The sequence below is a fragment of the Enhydra lutris genome, unplaced genomic scaffold (genome assembly GCF_002288905.1).
Source record: "Enhydra lutris kenyoni isolate GAN:26980312 unplaced genomic scaffold, ASM228890v2 scaffoldscaffold2, whole genome shotgun sequence".
NCBI lineage: Eukaryota > Metazoa > Chordata > Mammalia > Carnivora > Mustelidae > Enhydra > Enhydra lutris.
The window spans coordinates 10,549,316-10,569,919 of NW_019154086.1; the positions used below are offsets into that span (position 1 = coordinate 10,549,316).

A 20,604-nucleotide genomic window follows, 5' to 3' on the forward strand; every position below is an offset into this window, starting at 1 on the left:
TGGTAACAAAAAAAAAAAAATACTCTATGATTCCACCTACATGACATTTCTAGAGTAGTCAAATTTATAGAAACAAAAAGTAGAATGGTGGTTACCTGAGGGGTTGGGGGGGGTAGATATGGGAAGTTGCTGTCTAGTGGATATAGTTTCAGTTTTGCAAAACGAAAAGTTCTCGAAATTGGTTGATTAACAACATGAACAGACAACACAACTGAACTCTACACTTTAAAATGGTAAGGTGGTAAATCTTATGTTGTAATTTACCATAATGTTAAAAAAAAAAAACAAAAAGAATTAGGAAAAAATTAAAGAATACTCCTTTGGGATCATATAATAGAAGGGGAAAAAACAGTTTGCTACGTCTATTTAATCATGATTACAGAAAATAGTTAATTCTAAAACAATTTTCTGGAATTACTGATATAAGTTCTCCAATAGTGTGGTAATGAAGAATAGGAGAAAACAGAGGAGTACCTTAGGATGGGATAAAAAAGCAGTAATAGGCTCTTTTTTAGAACCTACATGCCATGTGTCCTCCTCTCCTCTTACCTAACAGTTATTATAGTCCACAGTTAACTAATGGAAGTGTGTTATGAGTAACAGCTGACAGGGTAGTTAAAAAAAAAAGTTAAGGACAGAGTAAAAAAAAACTAGTAATATAGTTCTACTGGATATCCCTAATGAGTTTCTAAGTTCTTTGGCACCCGTTATCTATGTCCTAACAAAAAACTCAATAGGTATTTAGCAAACAAAAGCTATTTGGGGAAAGTAACAGAAAAAAAAAATTGCTCTAAGGGCACAATGACGCCTGGAATCAGCCACAAAACAGGTCCCAAGGTACCTTTTAATAGTCAAGCAGTTTAAGCCAAGGAACTTGATTAATATACTTATGAAACTAAATGGGACACACAAACTCTGATAAACCCACTTACTTCTAAATGCTTAGTGGCCTCTTCATTTCTGGACATAAGCATCAACTTCGTACGAATACTTCGCAAATGCATGTCACTTAAAATATTTACTCTCTTCACAGTTGCTTCGCTGGCAGACTATAAACAAACAAGTTAATCACTCAAAATAATCTTATTTTTCAACACAATACAAACAAGAACCTTCCACATAAAACCTTCCTTGATCCTCATCTACTACACTTCTCTCCCCAACATTTCCCCCTCCCAAAGACAATCCTACTCCCCAATCCCCTTTCTGAATTCCATCATTTAGTTCTGCTATTCAAATTATGATTGGGGTTAGGAGGGCAGAGGAGGATCCAGGATCCCACAAATTCATAATATCATGTTGTTCAGAATGCCTAATTAAGATTTTTTCTTCCACAGAAGATAGAAATTAACATTTTATAGCTGTGAAAAATTCTTCTTCCATATGTATTAACAAACTTACTGCACACCAAGTTAATTTTTATCTTTTCAAATATTTAATTATAAAACCTGTGAAACATCCACTGGCTACCTTAAAACATGTAGTTATCTTACCAATATCATTAGCTGTGTGGTTTCTGGATGGTAAAAAATTCTGCATGCTCCTACTGCTTTCTTAAAATCTTTATGTGCATTTTCATTAGCACACCTAGGGAGAAATTGATTCATATTTAAGACCTAAATGACAGATTAAACCAGAAGGCAATTATAATGCAAACTAAGTATTTCATTTTGACACTATCCATTAAAACTTTGTTTACTAAAAAGATTTTCTATCAGAAGTTTTTGTGTGTTTGGGAAAAAGATTTTTGTAGCACTAAAAAATCTTCTTAATTCACAAAGCAATTCAACAATAAACAAAATTACTCACGCCTCTCTCAAATCCTCAGGAACATCCACTGTGCATTTAAAGAAGGTATTTTTTTTGACAGTTTTATTTTGATTGACAGGCCGAAGTCGTTCAAATGTGACTATTTCATTGTAAGTGGCATCACAAGCAGCATATTCAATGACATAAAACTAAAAGACATCAAAATACTTTAAAAATCCCATCTGAACAAAAATAATGAGCTTTAAGTGAAGTTCTAATTGCCTTGCTCAGTTTACCAGCAGACCCTCCCCCTTGTGGCACAAATACTAAGCACAGCTTAGTTACATACATCAATCTGATTTGCCTAAACTAGATTATAGGCTCTTACAAGCATGAACCTTGGTGGTCCTCACATGCTTGAAGCGTATTCCTGAAGAGAAGCTTTGAGGTTTGCAAACTCAGAAAACAAATAAAAATAAATGGTCTAATGAATTTTTAAAATATATGATCAACTATGTCCAAATTAGGAGTTCAGAAACAAAATTAAGAACTGAAGTAACATTTACAGAAACCAGGAGCTGAGGTATTTCTTTGGAAACTAGTCACAAAGCAAGTGTAAAGATCACTTACTTCTCCTTTCATCATTCGAACTTTAGCCAACCACCATCCACAGGGTTCTTGGTCATTTGCTCTTGAATATACCTGAGAAGAGGAAAAAAAGGCTCTTATCCATTCATCCTGGAAGATTTCAACATTACAATGACTTACGATAAATGCCAAATCCCATTAAATTCTAGAACCAAAAATGTCACTGCACTAAAATTAGTTAACCATAACTTAATAAAAGAATCATGTCTGTTTAAACTTTACTACTGAAAAACAAACTGAACCCTTTTGAGGCAATTTGGCTCTTTGGAAATCTAATTCCAAATTCAGGAGATTTTCCAAACATAAATATTATTTTAAAGAATGCTCTTCACAAGGCAGTTTAACATAGTGTAAAACAGAGTTCTTCCACGGTTTCTGTCAATCCTGTTCACTCTTAAGCACTGCACTCTGATGATTCAAGTATCAGACACAGGGTTAAGCTAGAAATTACTAAAGACATTTTAAATCTCACAACAGTATTTCTATGATGCTGAAATCAAGAACTGTTTTCTTAAAGAAACCCAATTTTAAAACCTTCAAGGATATGATATTTAGAATTTAGATTCCTTCCTCAAGAGCCTAAATCAAATGCACTAAAATTGTTCAGCTGACCAATAAAAATTTAAATTATACACATTTAGTACATGTAGCACGGTTCATAAGAATCTTACAAACCTCTTCCGTAAAAAAAAAATTATCTTATATCCTCTGTATTTGTAATTACCAGGTATTTTGTAACATAACACATTAGAGAAGTTTCCCTTAGGGATTAGTTATTTCTTATGGTACAGCATCTTGATGTATTTTCAGTATGTGGAAAACAGGGGGGAAGGTGTGTGGGAAGAGACAACCAAGAAGAACCATATTAAAATCTTTATTATATTAAGAATGTGTCCATAGAGTACAGAGAAATCTATCAATGTATGTTAACACCTATCTTTGGGTTAAATGCAAACAACCTGATAATAAGCAAATAGTTTTGGGGGAAAGCCCAAAGGCTCAGCGAGGTGATCTGAGAGTAATCTTGGAAGTGGGGGAATACTGGAAATGTAACTGAATAAGCCAAAATCTCACATCAACTTCACTGTGCACCATGATCAGAAAAAAAAACCTACATACCAATCAGGCTCCAGTGGACTCAATTTTAGCTTTGCAATTCTTTATGAGCAAATCTATTTTGTAACTTTTATCTTTTTGGTCTCCAAAAAACAATAAATTTTACTTTTCTTTAGAATAAAACAAAATTCATTCTATCTTGCAATTATTTTATGTATCCATGGAACCTCTTATAAATCTAGAGGGAAATCTAATGATCTTAGTTTTTTTCCTGTATCTTGAAACACTTCACTATTTCATCATCATTCATCAATTATTCCCAACTGTGCTTTAAAAAAGGCTAAAAAAAGAAAAAAAAAAAAAGAGAGAGAGAGACAGAGAAGAATGATGGTATCACCTGGAAGAAGAACACAACAGTGAAATATAGCGTTACTATTGCATCATCCTGGTTTCTTTACTGCATAGTCTTTCAAGAAAGTATAGAAAGACTGGAGACACCATTCTTGCAGTCTGCTTTTGGTTTTCACTGAACAGTTAAGAATTCAGAATTTTTAATTTTCCACCCATAACTGCAAAGACAAAATTTACAGAGGAAGGGCTTTCACAATTATTAGAGGAATCTGGATTGATGCAGAGACCGACAACAGCACTCTAGATTCTGATGATGAATGTGAAATTACAAGCAGAATCTCCCATCATGAAGCCTTTAGATGATGAATAGTCCCAAACAATATACTTCTAAAGAAAAAGGAAATTTAATATCCTCACCCAGTTAATCATTCAAACTGTGACTTCATCATACAAAATCATGCAACGAGACTCGGGACCATTCTGTTTTTCTAAAAGGACATGTGATCATATTCTTTCCTCTTTTATGACTGTACACCAAAATGTACCCCCATACAGCTCACAAGTGGGCAAATGCCAAAGGCAGCTGTGTATACAAAGATGACTAGAAAGAAACAAATGATGAAGACATGCAAAAAATGCAATGGGTTAGTCAGTGCAAATAGTTAAATATGAAGATGATATAATTATAGCACAAAGATAACTATGCTCTGTTCAATAAAATTAGAAGCCACTAAGAGTTCCAAAATATTCTTAAAGTACTGCATTTCTGATAACCCAAGTGTAAGATGAACCAGAATGAAATGATAAACTAGAACTTACTAGATGTGTTTTAAATTTGATTATCAGTATTTGTGAGAATTTAATCTGCGTTTATGCATGACAGCTGATGAGCAGTAATATTTAGAGACCTGTACTCATTTATATATATATAATCAAAACCAGGAAAATATGGCATAAAAAGTTGTATTTGCTATGTTTCTTTTTTTTTTTTTTAAGATTTATTTATTCGGGGTGGGGGAGGCATTAGAGGGAGAAGGAGAAACTCAAGCAAACTGCTCTGAGCAAGGAGCCCAACACAGGGCTCTACCTCACCACTGTGAGACCACAACCTAAGCAAAAACCAAGAGTCAGATGCTTAACTGACTACGCCACTGAGGCACCCCTGTATTTGCTATGTTTAAATGCTCATTAAGATACTTAATGTTGACCTTCAGCATCCTTTTATTCTTTTTTTTTTTTTTTAAGATTTTTATTTATTTGTCAGAGAGGGAGAGAGAGAGCGCGAGAGTGAGCACAAGCAGATAGAGTGGCAGGCAGAGGCAGAGGGAGAAGCAGGCTCCCTGCTGAGCAAGGAGCCCGATGTGGGACTCGATCCCAGGACGCTGGGATCATGACCTGAGCCGAAGGCAGCGGCTTAACCCACTGAGCCACCCAGGCGTCCCCCAGCATCCTTTTATTCTTAACTTCAGTGAAATTATATGTAAACAGACTTAAATTTTTTTTAGAAATGGCCCACCAGGACCAAATGGTAAGTGCTGATGACCATTCTCCCTCAGTATGCCACAGATTAAAAGAAACCCCTAAGAACAAGAGGGAAAATGCCCATTCCAAGTACTATCTCAGAAAGGCAAGTTCAGCTAAACAGACTGGAGTATCTGTTGATACCTAGTGAATGGGTGTCTTAAAAGTTTCGGTGGGGGAGCACCTGGGTGGCTCAGTGGGTTAAAGCCTCTGCCTTCAGCTCAGGTCATGATCTCAGGGTCCTGGGATCGAGCCCCACATCGAGCCCCACATCGGGCTCTCTGCTCAGCAGGGAGCCTGTTTCCCCCTCTCTCTCTGCCTGCTTCTCTGACTACTTGTGATCTCTGTCTCTGTCAAATAAATAAATAAAATCTTTAAAAAAAAAAAAAAGTTTCGGTGGGGGCGGGGGAGGAAGAATGGGTCTTTAAACTACCTAAACCCCTTTGCTCTAATTCTACTTTCACCAAAATAAAATTTTCTAGGAATGTGACTTCCTATGTGAGCTTACCACCAAATAAAGAGAATAAATCATTCTGGATTGCCTTGAAGCTTTATCTCTCATTGAACATTAAAATTCTGGATTTCATTTTATACTTACATCTACCTCTGTAAGCTTCATTAAAAACTTTACCCCTGAAAGACAAAGTCATTCTCATAAAGCCAACTAAATCCAAGTTCATGAGCTTGAATCAAACACTATGAATTTGGCTCCACTTGAGTGCAGTGGGTCAAATCACATTCTTTCCAAAATGAACAGTTTATCTTACACAATAAAAAAATTATTTAATGACGCATTAAAACTGTGCCATAGTATACTGTGTCCCTGATGTTGATCACTGTATTTATGACTCCATCACTGGAGTAGGAGCACTTCAAAGAAATTACCTTTATTCAGACTTAAATTCCAAACTATTCCCAAGGAGCAAATCACACTCTAAAGCAACAGCCCTCATTGTTTTAACATTCTAAGTTTCTACAAATCCAAGGAAGAGCTTTAAAAAAAGACCAAAGAGGACCCGTGAGAGACCTAAAAGCGCAACAGTACTCAGACTGAAGAAGTACAATTTCATGGAGTGGAGAATGGAACATGAAAAATCAAATTCCAGAATTCTATTTCAGGGTTCTTTCTGCCAAACAACTCCAAGTCAAACCCTACTACAAAACAGCCTCTAAATTCTAACACACAACCAAAGTATTATTACTTAAATGAATTACAGTCATGTTATTAACCTTTCAATCAAGTTAATAATGTTTAACTATGCTTTTCAAAGTCACAACCAAATATGAACCAGAAATAGTTTTTTTTACCAGTTTTCACCAAATTAACTGAAAAGAGTATTTCTAAATAATGTTAACCATTAAACTGAATAATCATAACAGCCAGTTTTATAATTATTATTCCTCTATATTCACTATTTCATCTCATTACAATTATAACCTATCATAAAGAAATGGAAAATGTACATTAGGAAAGCAAGTTTAACATCTAGAACACACTGAGGTGATTTATCTACCTATACATAGTATTTTCTCATTCAACTATGTCGCTGATACTTTTAACAAATGGGTTTTAAAGTCTTGGAAAATAGCCATTTCCCATGTAACAATAATCAAGAATGTTTACCTCTTCTTTAAACATATGCAAATTTCCCAAGCCCTAAGACTAACTGTAAACTTGGCATTATAAGAAAGACTAATTACAGAGAGATAAAATTTTCAGACTGGTTGCAAGAATCAAATTGAGACATTTTTTTTAAAGGTAGAACAGAGGGGTGCCTGGGTGGCCCAGTAGGTTAAGCATCCTTCAGCTCAGGTCAAGATCCCAAGTCCTGGGATCAATCCCCAACCCGCATTGGTGCTCTCTGCTCAGTGGGGAGCCTGCTTCTCCTTCTCCCTGCCATTCCACCTTCTTGTGCTGTCAAATAAATAAAATCTTTTAAAAAATAATTAATAAAGGCAGAACGGAAACTACATGTATCTTCATCTTTTGTATAAAAAAAACCCTGAATTTTAAAAATTTTAAGGTAAGGGTGGGCACCTGGGTGGCTTATGGTTAAACATCCAACACTTTTTTTTTTTTTTATAAGATTTTTTTTTTTTATTTGACAGAGTGCTCAAGTGTGCACGCCAGCATAAGCAAGGGAAACAGCAGGGAGAGGGAGAAACAGGTTCCCCACTAAGGAGGGAGCCCAATGAGGGGCTTGATCCAAGGACCTTGGGATCATGACCTGAACAGAAGACAGATGCTTAACTGACTGAGCCACCCAGGCATCCCTAAACATCCAACTCTTGATTTCAGCTCAGGTCATGATCTCAAGATCCTGAGAATGAACCCACCATTGGGACCCTCAGCATGGAATCTGAGAATCTCTCTCTCCATCCTGCCTATGTCCCCCTCCCATCTCACATGGGTTACAGGTCTTACCCCTGCGCCTCCCTCTCTCAGTAAATAAAAAAAAATTTTCTTATATTTTCAGATATGGGAGTCTCTTATCTCAAATTATTCTTATTACTCTTGTTTCTCTCAAGGCATATATTCCAACATTATAATTGAAATATAAAGACATAGGAACATAATGTCTGACAATTCACCATTTAAAAAAAAAAAGGTTTATGCCACAAGAAAAGAAACTTGACAATTCTTATCTCAACCAGAAAGCACAATTAAAAAAACAAAAGTTTTTTTAATCAAATATGTTAAACCCAAGAGAAAAACCTTGAAAACCTTGTAGAATTATATACTGGCTTCAGTGTCAGCCTTCCTATGGAATGTGTTTGTGTGAGCTCATGTACTAACTTCCTGAACAAAGCAGGTATCTATAATAAAAAAACAAAACACTTCACATGTGGAATCACTGGGGAAAAAAACATTCTCTTTTGCACTTCCAATATCCCAGAATACTGTATTATATATCCAGCTTAAGAAAATTTAAAGAAATCATTTTCCCATGATTTCCAATTTCCCAAGGTGAGCATTTTCTTAGCAATCCTTTTTTTTTTAAGATTTTATTTATTTGACACAAAGAGAAAGAGAAAGAGAACACAAGCAGAGGGAGTGGGATAGGGAGAAGCAGGCTTCCATCCCAGGATCATGACCTAAGCCGAGGGCAGAGGGCAGACGCTTAACAACTGAGCCACTCAGGCACCCCTTTCTTAGCAATCTTAAGTTAGCAAAGTCAGCAAAGCAAGTACTTACTGAAAAAAATTTATTCTATCAAATGTTAAAGATCTTAAAACATATGCCACTTTTTTAAAAAGTCAGAGAAAAAGGCACTAAGAGGTTTAAAAATAAGGCTTTGGATTTTAAACCTTTCAAAATCTTCTTTCTCTTATAAATCATATAGTGTTTCCTTAAGGACATTAGAACATGATACTAATTTATATTATATAATTCCATGTAAGCCCCATATATTGACTGGAAAGATGAACCTCAAGTAGCCAAACATTTTTACAGTAGTAAAATTTTAGGATAAACCATATGAAATTGTCAAAATTCAACCATTCCTGACTTACAAGAAAAAAACTGTCATACTGAACTTTAAATAAATGACTGAAGAGACTCGATAAAAAGCTCCCTCCTGTATCTTTTTTGTTCTAAATCCATTAGGGATGACCAAATCAAAGTCGCCTTTCCCTTCTCAAAAGAGAAAGGGTTCTTAGAGGTACAAAAGAACAAGAGTTGAGAGTCTGGCACAAAACTAACAACACCCTATGAATATAGTGTAATGTATCAGAGGATAACATTCAAGTCAAAAACTGGAACTGGTTCTCGGTTTCCCAACCTTCAGCCTGTGTGACCTTGGAAAGCTTAGTAAGTATTCATAGAGCTTAGAAGAGGCCCTCAAGAAACTTATGTCAAACTCAGATAATTTTTTTAAACAGCCAGTTGGGGGTGCTAAGTGGCTCATTCAGTTAAGCATCTGCCTTCAGCTCAGGTCATGATCCAGGAGTCCTCTGACTGAGCACTGGGTAGGGCTCCCTGCTTGGGGGGGCGGGGGGGGGGAGGTCTGTCCCTTCCCCTCTGCCTCTACCCACCTCAACCCACTTCACCCCCACCTCTGGCTCCTGCACATGTAAGTGCCCACTCTCTCTCTCAAATAAATAAAATCTTAAAATTTTAAAAAGCCAGTTATAGCTTATACATGTTAGTGCTATACAAGTGTCAACTGTTATTTAATGCTATATGGTATGTGACTGACAGAAACAGTGACTGATGACTTAAGTTAATATACTAAAATATACTGTGCAATGAATTTGTCTAGAGAAAAATATCAAGTTAGATTAAAAACCTAAATACTCCTGGGGAGCCTGGGTGGCTCGGTTGGTTAAGCGTTTGGCTCTTGATTTCAGCTCAGGTCATAATCTCAGTGTGGTGGGATGGAGCCCCACACATCAGGCTACACACTCAGCAGGGAGTCGGCTTGGGATTCTCTGTCCCACTCTTCCTCTGCCCCTCCCTAACATGCACACCACTCACCCTCTCTAAAATAAATAAAGCTTAAAAAAACAAAACAAAACAACAAAAAAATACTCCTTAAAACAAAAAAGACTACACCTGTAGAAATACAGAAAAAAGTATCCTGAAGGCCACACCAAAAACTTACCAGACTAAACTTCATGGGAAAAGCGATTAAATATACTTCTTAACTGTCCAGGAGAAAGCACCACAGATAAAAAATTATCCATAAAATACAAAGATTTCCTACATCAAAATCCACATAAACAAAACCACACAAAATTCATAGAACAAAGGGCTTACAGCCAATAAACTAATTTAAAAGATGCTCCATATCACTAGTGATAAAGGAAATATTAACACTGAACACATGAGCTTTCCTGTTACCAGGTTTATAAAACTTTACAACTTAATAATAACCCAGGCCAGTCAATCTATGAGGAAACAAACACCTTCATGTATTAGCAAAAGTATGAAGTAGTAAATCAAAATACACTTTTGGAGGACAAAATTGTATGTTCTGGTACCATCAAAATTTTAAATATATATGCCTCCAATTTAGCAAGTGAACCACTTAGATTCCATACAATCAGAAAAGCGGTTTACTTAAGGACATTACTCTGAGTTTATTTTTTTGGCAACAGCAAAAAATCTGCCAGTAATTTTAATTTCTAATTATGATACATCTGTACTAAAAAAAAATTATGGGGTGGTTAGAAAGAATCAAGTAAATCTGTTATGTGCAGCATGAAAATGTCTATTATATCCCAACTGACTGAATACAGAAATCACAAATATATAACATATTCCCAATTTAACTTTAAACTCTTTAAAAATGCAAAGAAAAATACAATTCTTGTAAATGAGATTTAAGCTAGAGTGTACAGACAAGCATATCTACACTAAGACGGAAGTTCGTTTTTTATTTTATGTAATACTGTATCATTTCATTTTTTACATTAAACTTTATTACAATTTAAAGGGGGAGGAGAGGGCGCCTGGGTGGCTCAGTGGGTTAAGCCTCTGCCTTCGGCTCAGGTCATGATCTCAGGGTCCTGGGATCGAGTCCCACATCGGGCTCTCTGCTCGGCAGGGAGCCTGCTTCCTCCTCTCTCTCTCTCTCTCTCTCTGCCTGCCTCTCTGCCTACTTGTGATCTCTCTCTGTCAAATAAATATAATCTTTAAAAAATAATAATAATAATAAAATAAAGGGGGAGGAGATTAAAAAGAGAACTACCCTAAATACTCAGTAATCACACCACTGGGTATTTACGCAAAGAATACAGAAACACTAATTCAAAGAGATATATGCACCTCTGTGTTTACTGCAGGATTATTTACAATAGCCAAACTATGGAAGCAGCCCTAGTGTGCATCAACTGATGAATGGACAAAGATGTGGGGTGTATGTGTATACACACAGATACAAACACAACAGAATATTACTGAGCCATTAAAAAGAATAAAGTCTTGCCATTTGCAACGACATGGATGGAGCTAGACAGAACAATGTTCAGCAAAATAAGCAAGTTAAAGAAAGGCAAATGCCGTATGATTTCACTCACATGTGGAATTTAAGAAATAAAGCAAAGGGGAAAAAAAAAAAAAGACAAACCAAAGCACAAACTTGTAAGTATAGAGAACAGAAGGGGAAATGGGTAGGGGAATGGGTGAAAGAGGTGAAGGAGACTTTGAGTACACTTACCTTGATAAGCCCTGAGTAACACATATAAACCTACACAATCACTATATTGTATACGTAAAACTAATCAAACACTGTATGTTAACTACACTAGAATTAAATTTTTAAAAATTTAAAAAAAGAGTAAGGAGTTTCAATAATTTAAAATCTATGGGTGGCAAGATCGATTTTAAAATTCATGTGAATTTTCAAATTTTTCAAAAGTGGAAAAAAATGACATCTTAATTTCAGATAATGATTCTCATAATTTAAGGAGCAAACTTCACCAAAATGCAACCATAAAAGACAATGTAAAAGAAAACACTCTGCAATCATCAATTTCCAAATCATTCCATCTCTTACACTAATATTTTGTATACAGCTGGGGAGGCAGGCAAAAAAGATGGTCCAGGAACTTCTTAGTCTGAGACAGGGGAAAGCACAATATAACAACATCACAAGCACACCACCAAGTTCTTCCTTTAATCTGAGCCTTGACACTATCATTATCTGAAAAATTTAAAAACTATGAAAAGCACTAGTCTCACAACTAACCACCACACATTTCTAATTCCAGAACATTTCCAAAACGAAGTCATTCCTTGCCTAACCCGACTCATCACAAGAATTCCAGAAGAAAAAACTTTTGAAACAGATATAAATTTTTACCCCTCCCTACAAAAAGATGTTGACTAGAAAAGGATTCATTATTGAGAAAAACATTTTCACTGGAGTCTAAAGTCCAAGTGAACAAGTACAGTAGTAATCAGCAGCATCACTGCTACAATTCACAGTACCCACCAGTAGCCTATTTCACACTCCTTAATTTACTGAAACACTTCGCCACTTTGTTTCCCTGTGTCTTCGCATAACATCTATGATACTTCCCTAAAAGACACAAATACACATCACACCTAGACTACAGTTACAGGGCTCCTTAGAAAGAAGTCCTTAGTTTCCACTTTTGGTGTATATGAACTGTAAAAGAAAAAAACACAAGTCGTAACAAACTTTGATTCAGCAAAAGCAAAAGGGTTTCTAGTGAATTTAGAGCAAGTAATTAAAATCTAGGCCAAATTTCAGAATGGAAAGGAATTTAGGCTACCAGGAATTAAAAGTGCCACCGTTCTTTGGGTTCCTAGCACATTAACATCTACGATTAATAGGAACTCAATATTTACCATTAGAATTTACAAAAAGTAAAAAACATACCTAAATGAGTTCATATCCCAAGACTCAGAACCCTGTCTGGCACAGAATACATACTGCTAAGTGCTTATAAAAACATTTAAGACAGATTATTTCATCTGTTTAAGTGTTCCTATACCTCCAGATCCCCAACCCAACCCTACATAAACTAGAAAAACATATTTAGCATATTAGAGCACCTTGAAGGAATTATATCAATTTCTTGAAAATCACAAGTTTCCTATTTCCAACAGACTCACAACACCTCTATTTGACAGTTACTTCCATGTTTCATTTCACATAACATCAGGCATATTTAACAACATTAACATATTGAAAATAGACATCCAAACTCTACTAGTGTGAAAAAAGCAACATACAAAGAAGTAGCACTATATGATCCCACTTTTATTTTTAAAAGTAGGGGACAGCCTGTGACTGACTGACAAATACAGTGAATAGTGGTTTTTTCTTCTCATGTAATTCCTATTTAGTCCTTTTTGTTTTTCTGTACTTTTAAAATCTTCTGGACATTTCTAAAGTATACAACAAGGCCGTATACATATTACCATATTTCACATTTTAATGCATCAACTATATTAATGGTCACAATAAAAGATAACTATTAATATATTATAAAGATACTAAGAAAAAAAGTACAAGAAAAGTTTTAAAGTAATTAGCAAAAAGGAAAACAGCAACCAACACCACATAGCTCTCTGTGCCATATTCTATATAAACCAATTCAAATACACTATCATTCTTAACTCCCAAATTATTATTTTCATGGTAAAGAAACTTGACCAAGGACACAAAGCTATAAATGTTAAAGCTAAGACATGAATCCCAACTGACTCCAAAATTCAAGCCCTGCTATATATATTACACAGCCAATTAACAATAGAAAGACCAGCGAAACTATCAGGTAAACAGATTTTCCTAAAAGTATATTTATTTAAAACACACACACAAAAAAACTTAAAATACATACCTCTACTTCATCTCCTTCACTAATTTCTTTTTTTATGTCAGGTGGTGGTGGTAATCTAACTTCATTAAATGGAACCTGGCGTTCTGGCTGCCAGCTGAAAGATCAGGAAAGGAATTAACCATTTTGAAACAGATTATTCGAAAAGCCCCTAATATGTCAGCTGTAATCTATGCTTAGTGGTGTATATTTGAATTAATCATTTAGCTTTCCCTAATGAAAAGCAAGCTTCATTCATATTATATTTTTCCAAGTAATTAGTCTGTTAAAATTTTTGCATGACTCTTGATGAAGTTCATAAATTAACATCATTAATACTAATTATGTATAACTGTCCAAATTACTCATCCTAAAGTAACAGTACATACAGTTTTCTAAAAATGAAGTAGGCTAAGTTCATAGTAATAATTTAGACTTGAAATAATGTCACCTCTACATTGTCAATAAACAGCAGTGCAACCAACTTACTTCAAACAATCTTACAAGTATATGACTTCTCAAAGGAACAGAATTTCAGAGCTTACAGAATATTAACTTCGTAATTCATGTGCACATGTTCACAAAAATCCAGAAAATTACTGTTATTTTACATAACTGAATTTCAAGATTTAATCTTCTTACACAGAATTTACATTTTCTGCAATGAATATACATGTTAATATCAAAACTTGGGAAAAGCCGACTTCTATCTTTATAGCAAATATGACCAAATTAAAACAAACTTAGCTATTGCTTAACTAACATTTTTTGTGTCATACTGTATAAACTGGGTTGATAAAATTAAAAATTCCTCCCTATTCTAATAATACTCATATGCCTGGGAGGTACACTAGCACACAAAATATCAAATAAATTCCTATGGCTTCCAACTGAAGATGTTGTGCAAAACAGGAAACAAGACTTTTGAATGCTTTCTTTTCACCATTACGATCTAAATGGCAGCTGCTCAAAGACAGGAATCATCCCAACACATGTTTCTACACGCAAAGCTGCTGGGCGGATCTCTCTTCAGGCCATTCCAGAATCAGCTTAAAAGTGAAAGTTGAAGACATCCTTTGACCTTCAATTATACAGTGCTCCTTTACAACTCCTCCGAACCAAGCCCAACATACTTTCACATTTACTTGGGAAAGAGAGGATTAGGAGCAGGGGAATGGGCAGGATCCCCGCTGAGTAGGAACCCCCCCCCCCCCCACCCAATGTGGGCTCAAACCCAAGGACTCCAGGGTCATGACCTGAGCCAAAGGCAGCTGCTTAACCGAATGAGCTTAAGCGAATGAGCCACCAGGGTGCCCATCTTTCACATTTTTTAAACAAGGCCTAGGCCCTACAACAACTATAAAACTGATACTCCTAATTAATATCAAGTTTAAATTAAAGGCGGCCCAATACAAACCAACAGCCATATGGAAAGCCTTCGACATCATCGTTTCAACATTCTGCGATTTTAAGAATTATACATAGTATAATCCCATTTGTGCCATCTGATTTTTGCAAAAAATACTAATTCATGTTCACATTATGTTTTTACCAAAAAAAGTCATGAAAAAATTAACAAGTACACTGTGGGAAGAAAAAGGTGAAAAGTTATCAAAACTAGAACTACCTGAACTTATAAGATGATCAAACAACCAAAGACTCCCACCCAAAAGCAAAATAATTTTTCACTGGCAATCAGAACACCCAGAAGCAAACACGAATTTAGCACAATCTTTAAGATCTCTATCGATCAAAAAAGACTTACTTGTTCTCAAAAACAACTGTGAGGGAGTCTTCATGAACATCTTTGATAAATCCCTGCAAAAAACAAAAACATTATCAAAAGCATGTCAATATCCAGTTAAACATTACATTAGGGGTACCTCGCTGGCCTGGTCAGTAGAACATGCAACTTTTGATCCCAAGGTTGTGAGTTCAAGCCCCACTTTAAAGAGAGCACATAAAAAAAATTACATTAATTGCAAAAGCCTGTATTACACATATAAACATGGAACACTGAAAAGAACACAAAGCTTGGAATTAGGCAGATGTGGGTTTGATTTCCATCTCCATCATAATGAGCTATACAGCCTCACAAGTTACTTAGCCTCTTTGAATCTGTTTCTACATAGTGTCACCTACCCTGGAATTAGGAAAAAAATCAGCGTATGTCCCTGAAACATCATAGGTATTAGTCTATACTCAAAGTGAGCAAGGCTGTCTTTAGTACCGTGACTAGGAGTTCATGCTCCTATAATCAGGCTGCTAAGGTTCATATCCCAAGTTCTAGCATTTACACATTCTTGGGCATAATTTTAACTTAATGGTTCATTACAGCATCATACCTTATGGAATTACGAAAACTGTGAGATTTAATGTTCACCATACTACTTGGTGAAATTACAAATAAAATACTATACTCCGCCATTAATAAAAAGCATTATTACATTTTGAATACTGAACTACCATTAATTTAATTTTATTTTTCCTACCAAGTTCCCTTCCACCTTCACTTAAAAACAAAAAAACAAAACAAAACAAAAAAACTACAATAAGTACACTGCCTCAAAGCCATTTTGGAATGAATGTAAAGATTTGTAATAAAAATCAGTGATCATTTTCTATTCTTAAAATTAATTTTGAAACCAGTATTTTTAATCTATCTTCATTTGACTGATACAGCTGAAACAAACTGTTAAGTTCTGACATTCAAGAAAGAGCAAAGGACTTGGGTGTAGAGTAACTTCAAATACTTGCTCTGCCACTGTGTAACCTTGGGAGTGCAGTCCACACAGCACTTGTATGATTACAGCTGACATTAAGTGACCCTTTATATTACTGTCAAGAAGACAACCTTAGTCAAATCCTACACACTTTGAGCCACAAGGTATTCGCAGTAAATAACTTTCCAAGACATCTTTATCACACTAGACTCCATAATATCACTAAGAACTAGCTAAATAAACATACTTGCAGTACCTGGTTAAAACACGGCAGGGATGAACATTTCCAGTTCACCTCATCTTCCTGTCCAAAAGTCAATTTAGTAATACTAAAGGAACTTTGAGGCATAAACCAACAATGACAATAAAGAGAAAAGAAAAAATTGCAACAAAATTTCAGAAATTCAGAAAACAGAAATACCAGTAATTTAAAAAACAAAGCAACAATTATTAATATTGAAATGATTACTCTATGTCAGACATTATTCTAAGCAAACAGCAAACCAAAAACTGAAACAAACGCGCAGTGAAAACAGCTGAAAAGTAAGCAGATCACTACTACTACCCCAGAAAATTTAAAGATAAAAACTCTTGAAAAACTCTTGAATAGATGTGGCTAAATATAAAATCATTTTCCTTCATAACATAGATTCACTAATCACAAAACGCAGGTAACTAATCTAAAGTCACTGCATTCTTCTCACATTGGCTACTCAATTGCATGATCTTGTATTTGGCCCTGATCTCACTCCAGCTTCAAACGTCTATCACCTGCTTTAGTTGTATGCTATGAGACATTTCAATGCAAATATCCTCATATGAGGCTAAACACGGGATACAATCCTTCCGATAGTGCTATAGCAGTTCCTGCCATGCAATTTCAGAGACAATTTTTTATTCCTCTTTCTTCCCCAAAGGTAAAAATTAAGAGCTGCCATTCCAATTCTGATTATCTGACCATGTTATAATAATGAGAGCCTGACGAATTTCTCTATTCCTAGCAGGTTCAACCACAATCACTTTCTGCAATGATTCTGATCAGCACTTTAACAGTTATGTTACCAGCAAATCTATCTCTATTAATACCCTTAACATTTGTAAGGAGTATTTCAGAAACAGAATTTCCAAGTTCATGAATATGAAGTAAAACATACCTTACCACCAGAGGTTAGTCCTCTTCAGCTTTCATTAAAATTTTCTACTCCTTCACAAACAACTTTCAGAGTCTAGAATGTTTCACCAAGAAATTTTTGTCATTTCTGTATAATTTACAAAATGAGTTCCTTCAAGTCAGAACTCTAAGCCACTGGGAAATTCTACCCTTCATTATAACAGAAACCTATTTTTCTACCTAAATGTCAACATTTATTCAACTCTTTCCAACCCATCCCCACTTTACTTCCACCACCACCATCAGTTTTGTTTGGGTGCACATTTTCCAAAAACTTTAAGAAAAAATACAACTCTAGAAACATATTCAAATTACTAATATCCTTCACGTTTAAGATTAAATAGATTAGGAATGAACTCTTAGCAAAAATGCTCTAATCCCCAAATCCTAGATTCTAGGGATAATGTGCTTCTAATGGCCAGATCTCTATGAAATTGTGTCCATCTGACGCAGGACTCAGATATCACTTCTCATCGTTACTTCTGTATGCTCAGAAGTCACCAAAATGATGATACTAGGTCCCTATACACTCAAGCCCCAAAACAGCACGGTAAGGCATTGCCAAAATCTTTTGAGTCAGGGGACAGTAAATAACAATGGTCATATTTGTGTGCACAAGACAATAGCAGGCCTTATGATTTTATGTCTCCACAACTTCTGTACCTGCTTGTGTTCTAATCCAACCTTTGGGGATTCTGTCTCTTCACAGTCACCATTCATCTTGCCCAGGACCTGTATTTCTCAGAACAAAATCTTTTACATTTCTTTTTCCTCTTCCCACATATATTCAAACATGCAAATTCCAAAACATCATTATAAAATGGTCCTTTGTATGTTTATATGTGAAATTCTTAACTACAAAGTATCATCAATAAGCAACAAGGCAGTGTAACACATCAAAAATGTGATCAAAATATCTTTAGAAGTTGTCCATAACAAAGTAACAAATAGAACGTTACATAGTAAAAACCTAGGAATGTCACAAACTGTGTGAAATGAAGGTAAGGGAGGAAATAAAGAGAACAGCAAAAATCCCTAAGCTGAGTAAGTACTATTTGAAGAACTGATTTTTTTCAAAATACAGCCTTAAAAACAGTTTATTTTAACTTAATAACTCAAGGTAGCAAGTTGTGTTCTTTTGTTGGTGGTAGTGGTTTTTTGATGACAGAGAACACTACAGCTGAGAAACAGGTTTTCAGCTTGATGAGGGCAGTCTTGGAGGGAAAAAATCCTATTGGTTAAGCAGAAAGAAACATGGTATGAATTATTTCAGGAATTGAAAGACCAAGATTATAAATATAGCAATAAATAAGGACAATAATCAGGGACCCTGTCTACAGGAAAGTTACCAGATACTAAAAATAAAATTTCTATGGGGCACATGGCTGGTTCAATCAGTAGAGCATGGGATTCTTGGACCTCAGGACTGTGAGTTCAAGCCCCACATTGGGCATAAAGCTTACTTTAAAAAAAAAAAAAAAATTCATTTACAGACCTTCCAGAGCCCTCATTTTAGTGAAAGGAAAGCTAAAACCACATGTATCTACATAACCCCCAAATTCACCACCTAGGAGGCTATAAATGCTGAATTTAAACACTCATCTCTCTGGAGCTCTTCTCAGTAACTCTTTTTCAATCAGATGATAAAGTGCTTTCCCTGATTTGTACTTTTAAATTCCAAAAGGCTAATTTTAGTAGCAATACTAATTCGAAGAAATAAAAGCATCTTTCCTAAAAACCCTTTTTAAGACAAAGTTCTTGGGGGGGGGGGGGGGGGCTCAATATACACTTCACAACTGGAAAGGCAAGATATATTACCCAAAAGAGGCTCAAAATAAAACAAAATTTTAGTGTTTAAAACCAATTTATCAAAACCCTTGCTTGAACTGTGATTTACAAATCCAAGAAGATGCATGAATCCTTTCTTTAAGAGAACTTAACCACTGAATCACTAAGAACACACCTTAGTCCAGAACAATTCCTTTGACTGCAAGGTAACTGTCCTTTCAAATAAATTCAGCCATTTCTTTAAATTTCTCAAAAATCCACTAGTAACCTCCTATAATTGCAACTCATTACATCACAAAATTTACATTCCTTATCAAAAGGAAAACGAACTAAAACACCTTAATACTCAGCACACCACCCAGACACCAGACAACTTGAATCCTCGATTTAAACTAAGGTTTTAGACTGGAAACCCAGATCCAAAACCTAAAATTTAGGCCCTGAAAATTTTTTTTTTTTTTAAGATTTTTTTTCTTTGGAGAGGGAAAGAGGGAAGGGGACAGGAAGAAGGAGACTCCCTGCAGAGCAGGGAGCCTGAGGTGGGACTCCATCCTAGGTTGGTGGGATCATGACCTGAGTCAAAAAGCAGATGCTTAACCTACTGAGCCACCTCAAAATATTTGTCCGAAGAGTTTACTGATTGCCAACAGACTGAGCCAAAAACTGCCAGCAAGAAACCATACAATCTTCCTAAAAGAAGGGTAGTTTTTTTGAGACGCCAGTCTCAAGTAGTAAAAGCAAAAGGATCCATCAAAAATCTCTAGTTCACACTTATTCTCCTAAGCAAAAGGTAAAAAGTTCTCACACAGCACTCCTCTTTCAAAATATTCTTATATAAGATTCACTCTACCTTTAGTATTTCTATCAAAGTTTTTCTCTCTAAAGTCTTTCTAAAACTTTCTTGAAATTTTAAAATTTCATTTGATGACTTAATTACTGAACCAAACTTGTGACAAAAATATTGTATTTCTAAAAATATGCGGACTAAAATAAATTCTCCATAGAGACACTGGGCTCAGTTTGTTAAATTCTGTTTCCTCTAAATGGGCTACCTCTCCGTTTTCCCCAGCTGTATCAGTTACCGTTGTGAATAAAAATTATTATGAAAACCCAAGGGGCACCTGGGTGGCACAGTTGGTTAAGCAACTGCCTTTGGCTCAGGTCATGATCCTGAAGCCCTGGGATCAAGTCCCACATTGGGCTCCCAGCTCCGTGGGGAGTCTGCTTCTCCCTCTGACCACCTTCTTTCTCTCATGCTCTCTTACTCTCAAATAAATAAATAATCTTAAAAAAAAAAAAAAAAAA

General features: G+C 35.5%; 1 protein-coding gene across 5 annotated transcripts in view; it reads right to left on the bottom strand.

Moving 5' to 3' along the window:
• The window catches only part of LOC111147481 (FMR1 autosomal homolog 1), a 59,037-nt gene that overhangs the window by 25,511 nt on the left and 12,922 nt on the right, over window positions 1-20,604 (bottom strand). For all 5 annotated transcript variants that reach the window (XM_022503511.1, XM_022503513.1, XM_022503522.1 and 2 more), the window contains exons 2-7: window positions 15,383-15,435; window positions 13,642-13,735; window positions 2,380-2,451; window positions 1,810-1,958; window positions 1,494-1,587; window positions 933-1,049 (exon numbers count right to left, since the gene is read on the bottom strand). In XM_022503511.1, the coding sequence (XP_022359219.1) occupies window positions 933-1,049; window positions 1,494-1,587; window positions 1,810-1,958; window positions 2,380-2,451; window positions 13,642-13,735; window positions 15,383-15,435 (579 nt within the window). The remainder of the gene's footprint in view (window positions 1-932; window positions 1,050-1,493; window positions 1,588-1,809; window positions 1,959-2,379; window positions 2,452-13,641; window positions 13,736-15,382; window positions 15,436-20,604) is intronic.